Here is a 7,493-nt window from a genome sequence, read left to right as displayed (position 1 = left end):
CAGAAAGTGGAAGTAGACTTGCACACTGATGATAATGAGCTCCAAGTGGCCTAATTGCCCATCAGATTTTCACCAGGGCTTGTGTAGGGTGATGAAATTCAGAGACATCTGTCTACTCCTTTCTCTGTCTTGAGGAAAAAAGATTTGCCATTTCCTGCCAGAACACATTGTTTTTTAGTGTTTGGAAGCTAGACTTGGCTCTTGAGCATTAGGGCAAATAAGACATCAAGGGCACAATTAAATGAGAAACATAATTTATTAGGAAACTTAACAGTAACAGGTGAAATAACAATAAATTATATAAATGTATTTGGTTTAAAATAAATAATTGTTAGTAGTATACTCCATTCTGACCTGGTAGTCAGGCAATGCTGAAAAATCCAGGATATAAAAACATGCAATGTGTATATGGAAAAACATTGCAATTAACAATTAAACCAGCTGATGCTCTTCATTTGCCCAACAATCCGTTTGGCACGAGGATCAAACTTGAACTGAGTTGTTCCGTGGAAGAAGTAGACGTAGCCTAGAAGTAAAATTTAATCCAATTATATTTCAGAGGTGACTTTTTTAAGTACTTTGAAAAAAAAAATCCTCATTATAAATTGTCCATATATACTTGACATTTTTCATTACCTTCTCATTAAGGTTAATAACAGCTCTCTGAAAACTTTTGAAAATTATTCTATCTACAAAAGCCCAAATATTCACGTAAAAAAGATGAAAGTATGTTTTGCTCACCATCTTTCCAGAAAGCAGCATCAACTCTGCCAATTTTTCCAAAGTCGGAGACTATTTTCCTGGGATAACCATGATCCATGGATTTTTTCTTTTCATCATACCTTAGAACAAGAAACACAATTACATTTTGTGAGGAAGCAGACTATTTTGAAAGGCAAAAGTGAATTCGTGCACACACACAACTTTAGTGTTACTCAGAAGCCTTATAGAGATTAACTGAAGTAGCTTTTTGATTCTCCCTATTATGTATTTTGCAACAAGGTTCTCAGAGACCCTGGGAACACAGCCTAGGAATTTATTAATGTATTTCTGGACTGGCATAGCCCTTCCTTAGACATCACTGGCACATAAAAGAGTTTTTGTTTTGAGACACTGAATATCCAGTTCAATATAAAAGCAAAACAGAAAACTTTGGAGAAGAAGACAGTAGCACAGTCCTGAAACATTGTTGAGTTTTTGTGAGTGATGCAAGTCTTAAACAACATTGCTCTCTGAAATTTGTCATGAGCTTGAATTAGAAATACAACCAATTGTAAATTTGGAGAATATTTAGAGTGTCTTCATAGAGGAATGTAATTACAACACTCTCTATTAGCAATTAATTTTGTTTAAAATGTGAATTCAAAGTGGACACTATCATATTTGCACAGAACTACCGCACCATCATAGAGAAAAAGTGAGTAATTTACTAGAAAACCACTGTTTAATTGAGTAGTTGTTTCATTCAGTTCCAAGTAATTACATTCCTGCTACAGGAATCCAATATATATATATATATATATATGTATATAAGTGGATGTTTTCTAGCAAATGCTGAATTTTTTTAAGCTTCAGAAAACCACATTTAAATTTGTGGAATATACCTTGTTTAGACATCATTACACTTGGATTTTATAGTAATACATCAATCCCCAGGGACAAATGAAAATAGGCTTTCTGGTAAATGAACATAAAATCTTACCTCCAGTATCTGTCAGCTACAAAGAAGTATGTTTTTCCTGTGGTTTCATCACTGTAAGCTGCATTAACTCTTTTAACAGTCTTCGGGAACCCCAAGCGGTAGATTGGTTTGGGATAGCCAGGTGCAATGTCATATCCCCTGACAACCCAATATTTATCCTCTGAAAAATATAAGAAAATTTCATTTGGTTTTGCTATTCATAAGCAGCATTTACTTGTGTTTTAGATGTGCAGAAAACAATGTGTGTAGATGTCAGTATTATTCCTCTCAGTTTTCTACTTGAGAAAATGGTTCTAATTCTCACAGTGGGACTACATCATGAAGACAGTGGAAATACCTTTTGTTTTTGGGAGTTAAACATTAGAATCATAAGGGGTATGAATAGAATTTTTCCAGATTTTTTTTTTTTTTGAAACTAATATAAAGTACTTGTCTGGATAACAACTTGGAGAAGGTTGGAGGTTGATGAGTTAATCAGCTGACACTGTATTAGGATATTGAATTTATTAAATTCCTGCAATATACTATTTGATTATAGAATAATGTAATATTTTGAAATTTAGTCAATGTGCATCAAATTAAACTATTAAGAAAAACATATATTTCTAATAAAAATGTTTTGGTAATATTAGATGCTATGAACATATTTATATATAGTAATATACCCTGTACCTAAATAAATATATAATAAAGTTATTTGAGATATTTGAAAGGGTATTTGAGACCTTTAATGAAAAGGACTGATTGTTAGTTCAGTGAACAATTTTCCTCTCACAGTACTCTTTTCCACCAACATTTTTTTGCAGGGTTTTTTTTTTTCCAAAAATACCACATAAAACTAATAAGCATACCAGTAACAGCAGTGTAAAAAGGCCTGTATTTGTAAATTCAATTCAGAAAAAATCCTTCTGCACGAAGTACTGTTACCTGAAGAGAACTAGACCTGAAAAAGGGTAGCTGTTTTCATGTCTTGTTTTTCAGAGTATTAGGTATAATAGAGGGGCAAGTTTTCAGGTTTATAACTCTGGAGAACCCTTACAGCAGTATGATCCTCTGGTTTAATTACTTGCCGAATTGTAAGATTCTCTCTTTCACTTCCGTAAAAAACACTTTGACTTTTGTAATTGCATAGTTTGCAAAGGAGCAGGAAGCAACTGGTCAGAAAAAGTACAGAACTTCAGATTTCATTACCTTTAAAAAGTAAAATTTCATCATTTTCAATGTTTTCATATGCAGCTTGAATTCCTGATGGTAATGTTGGCCAGAACAGTGAGATAAAATTGAGCTCAGTCTCTGTCCTCGCAGGATGTTTACGCAGCATGTATCTGTTTCAAATAAAATTTATGTGATTAAATAGTTCCACTCCTTTCATAAATGCAAAATAATTATTATACATCCTGGAGTATAACAGAGAGGAGATGAGTACTTGGCTATGAATACCCCCTCTCCACTGAAGGTAAAGGAAATCTACAGCAACAGAATTCTTAATTTTAGCACCTCAGTTACATGTTAAAAAACAGGCAAGTTCAATACAGGACCTTCTATTTATTTATTTCTTTAACAAGAAAGCTCAAACTTAGATTCAGTAACCACCTAGCAAACATCTTTCTACCTTGCCATGTCTTCACTTCTGCCCCTGCTCCATAACTGAGGATGAGTGTGGGACTCATGGACACGTTGCTAAGGGACATATGAATGTTCTTGCTGTTTAATTGAATCAAGTTTAGAGACAAGCAGTGGCCACAGTAGTAGAATAGCTGGAAGACAACCTACAAGACCTTACCACTGTCCCTGCTCTTGTCAACTAGGGCTCTTAGGACTAATGTTTGGAGAACTGTTGCTTCTGTAAATACATGGTAGAAGCACTAGAAAGTGCTTCTTTTTGTCCTGCATTCCAAAATGATAGTTTTTCCCTTAGTGGAATTTTTTAAACTACTGAATCTTTCAAAGGGATAATATATATGCTTGTTGTTGTTACCTGCCCTTGAAGAAGAATATTTCTCCACGTAGGGTAGTAATAGAATCAAATGTCAAATTTGGGTCACAGGCTTCTGGAGTTATTGGTCCTGTTGGTTGCACAGCAGCATTAGACTGCCCTATAGGATGAATATTTATCATTTAGTGTTGAGAAATATAAAGACAGTGTTCAGAACTCTGTGAAGACATCAAGAACTTTTTTTACAGAGAATGAGAAGGGATACAGTTTTAAAGTAAGATTGTCATGATATGCAGGATTTTAATGTTGGTAAGACCTGTTGTGTTCATCAGTTCCAAAATGAATTTTTTATAGAAATAGACTTCAGCTGAAGTTAGCTTCCAGGAATTTTCTCTCTCTTGTTACCCATTTTTCAGAAGCTGTTAAACTTTTAATTTTGGTGGAATAAATGTATTTTTAATACATTTTTTTATCATTTACCAACATCTCAAGTAGAAATATTAAATAAATATATTTTTTCTTACCATAGATGGCTTGAATGCCATCAATGTCATCCTGGGGAAGAAGGAATTCCTTGGGGTCCGTGTAGGAGTAAGCTGGATACATCAGTGCTCCAGGATCATTTGAATGAGACAGACCCAGTGAATGGCCAAGCTCATGTGCAACAACAATGAACAAATTATAACCTATGGGATAAAAATCATACAAACAAGGTAAAATCTGTTTTAGTATTCAGCACAGTCAACTAAATAGGAAGCACTTATGCTTCCTCCTAAAACACACTAGAGGTACAGGAAAGATTCTAAGTAATTCTATCAACATCACAACTCAAAAATATTGCAACAGAAGAGCTATATGAGTAACTAAAGAATGTCTGGCCTCATTGTCCTTTCTGGTCTCATTGTCCTTTCTCTAGTGTTCTTGTATCTTAAACACAAACTGTTTCTCCTGCTGTCACATTAAACTGCTCAGATCAAGGATCATATCAATGATGAGTAATTGTTGGCAGTGATCCAACAGAAAAATAACTTCGAAACGAACACTGAGATTACAGTTTTGGTGATACTTGGAACACCATAGTTAGCACCAAAGTTTGAAGTGCTAGGTTAAGAAAGAGAAAGGATTTGCCAAGAGAAGTCTCCCATCAGATCTGCTTGTATACAAGTTTTAGCTTCCATCTGAAAAAAAAAGTATTTTAGAATGCCGACTTTAAAATTATTATAAACCATTATGAACTAAAGTTTATGTGCCATTATAAACCATTATGACCTAAAATCCTATTTTCTACAAGTTAATTCCTTTAAGAAAAAAAAAAAAAAGCAAAGCAATTGTAAAGGCCAAGTTCTATCCCTTTTGCTCTCTTCTCTGCCTATAGTCAAGCTCATGAACTAATAAGCATCACATGAGCTAAGAACATCCAGGGTAAAACTATATAAATGAATGCAGTTACAAAATCCTTACCTCTTCCATCTTTTGTCCAAGCTTCCTCTTCATCAATATGCACATCCCCACCAATACCTTCACCAGGCTGGAACGCATGAGCCAGCTGCCCATTGGGACCATCAAAAGGAGAATTGTCACGGTGGTCTAAAATGAAGATGTAAAAAATCAGTTAAAATCCCAAATTATTTCTATGACTGCAGATGGCTATTGAATGTGCAAAGTTATCATTGTTACCTCTATAAGCAAAAGAGATCATTATATCTGCTTCTTTGTCCTCAACCCTTTGGAATGTCAGTGGTGTTACGTTGCTCCAGACACTGAGAGCTTTTTGGATTGCCTCATCTACATCAGCTTTTCTCATCTTTGGGGTGTAATTCAAGACTCTTCAAAGAAAAACCAACACATAATAATATATTGCTAAGAATGTCATTGAAATTTCAGCATTTTCCCTGAACTTCAGCATTTTAGTTGAAAAATAATAACTTATAAAAAAGTAAAAAAACTTAGACATATCTTTTGTGAATGAAAATTAATAATGGCTTCATTTTAGATACTGCCTTCCAGAGTGGGTCTTCTTTTAGAAATCACTTAATCACTCTGTATGTCCATATGTGGCATAATATAATTACTTCAGACCCCTCTCCCCACAAAGTTGGAGTGTTAGATTTTTTTAATAAGACCTTTTGATTCAGATTAGGAAATATTACCTGTATGTCAGATTATTTCTTTTCCATTTGGGGTTTCCTGCTGTGAACACATATTGCCCTATATCAGGCACACCACATCTGGGTTTTTTCATCATCTTCAAAGTGTCAGGATCAGGTTTCCCAGTCACTTGTAGTCCAAAGAATGACTGCATTTCCTTGAGCTTTGCAACAAGGCGATTTTCACCATGGCTTCTTAAATGAGGACTGCTATCCCTTTGAAGGTCATAGAAATTCTGTAGATAACTCTGAATCAGAGTTTTAAAAAAAGAAGAGCATTGTGACATATCAGTACTGTCTTGGGTCACACTAATTTTCTAAGTAATCATGAACTATTCCCATGTCAACATGCCCTGTGTTTACCATGAGTAAGAACAACCTATTTTCTCCAGGATGTGGTGTGAGGAGTCAGGTATAATTTACAGTTTTGCTTTAATGTTCTGAATTTCTTGTTTCACTGATGGAATATATGAAGAAATATCCTGAAAAATCTCGTAGTTACTATTAATAAATACTCCCACATTATTCATCATGTCCCATCACTCTAACAGTGAAACTTATGAGGAAGCTTATATCTGGTCTCATTCAAGGAAATCAAGACTGGCAGTGATACTCCAAACAGGCAAGTCTCCCATGGAAGGAGGTGACTACTACTAGAAAGTCAGACTTGGCAAATGGTGCCTTTTATTTTTAGCTCCAAGATATGATAGCAGAAACTCAGGTCTCTCATACATTTCAACAATTTTGTCTACAACAAATAGTGTTGTGTCTGTGTATTCCCCATAGATGTCCCTTTTTCCAAAATATTCCGTAAGAGATCTATTCATCCAAACATTGGATGTACACGCCTGCTTCAAGCAAGTTTGCTTCCTTATGTTACTAAGACCAGTCATATTAAAGTTTCAAAGCACATTCAAAAATTCATATTGTTACCGAGTTCAGTTATTTCTGCAGAGCCACAGACCTTGCTGCTAGAACTCATGCTTCAGAAGTTCTTTATTATTTTACTGAAAACACCAAAAGTGAAGTATACAAGATTCAGATGAGTTTCGATAATAAATAATTTCCACACATTTTCTAGATTGATTGGGAAAGCTTTCTCTTGAGACCTCTGCAAAATGGTACATCTTTAATTTCAAGAAATATTCTGTGAGTTGCAATTATATATAATAATCTCAAAGACTACCCTTTGAAATGCACTGAAAAAAAATATTTACCTCTACAAGCTGTAGGGTTTTTCCTTCATCTTCTGTTTCTGGAGGCACAGGAAGAGCAGAGGAGACAGCTGCATATAGCAACAGGAGAAGTGAAAGGGTCTTCATCTTCATCCAAGGTTCTCTGCCTCAGTTTCGTTCCTGAGCTACTGAACACACTTCTCAGCTTTGTTTATATAGGTAATAGTAAATCAGTGACAGGCTGACTCACGCTGTATAATATCCTCTGATTAGTAAAACTGATGCATAACGGTTTCATCACCAGGTAGTGACGCAATCTGTTTAATTAATGTTACTGTCCTTATCTAGTCCTAGTCTTCTCTTTTGGGTAATTTTGTAGCATGTTTAAAAATAAGGAAGTTCAGCAGCATAACTCCAGGAGAACTATTATCAGTTACCTAAAATTTGTATCTAAAACCTTCTTATGATATTAGCAGAACTGAGTATTAAAATGATTCAACATTTTTTTACTGATATTAACAAAAATCAGTCCC

General features: G+C 34.7%; 1 protein-coding gene across 1 annotated transcript; it reads right to left on the bottom strand.

Moving 5' to 3' along the window:
- Nucleotides 1-363: 363 nt before the first annotated feature.
- On the bottom strand, nucleotides 364-7,027 carry LOC114067040 (interstitial collagenase-like). Its single transcript, XM_027902218.1, has 10 exons — nucleotides 7,003-7,027; nucleotides 5,789-6,033; nucleotides 5,316-5,464; nucleotides 5,100-5,225; nucleotides 4,163-4,324; nucleotides 3,681-3,798; nucleotides 2,894-3,027; nucleotides 1,703-1,862; nucleotides 742-842; nucleotides 364-526 (listed from the first exon to the last, which is right to left on the bottom strand). The coding sequence occupies exons 2-10, from the start codon at nucleotides 5,938-5,940 to the stop codon at nucleotides 426-428; spliced, it is 1,203 nt and encodes a 400-aa protein (XP_027758019.1). The 5' UTR covers nucleotides 5,941-6,033; nucleotides 7,003-7,027; the 3' UTR covers nucleotides 364-425.
- Nucleotides 7,028-7,493: the final 466 nt, after the last annotated feature.

Source organism: Empidonax traillii, unplaced genomic scaffold (assembly GCF_003031625.1).
Source record: "Empidonax traillii isolate 1590-97213 ecotype Southwest subspecies unplaced genomic scaffold, ASM303162v1 scaffold853:size531304, whole genome shotgun sequence".
Classification (NCBI taxonomy): Eukaryota; Metazoa; Chordata; class Aves; order Passeriformes; family Tyrannidae; genus Empidonax; species Empidonax traillii.
The sequence above is the reverse complement of the archived record's forward strand: the minus strand, read 5'-3'. Positions and strand labels throughout refer to the sequence as shown.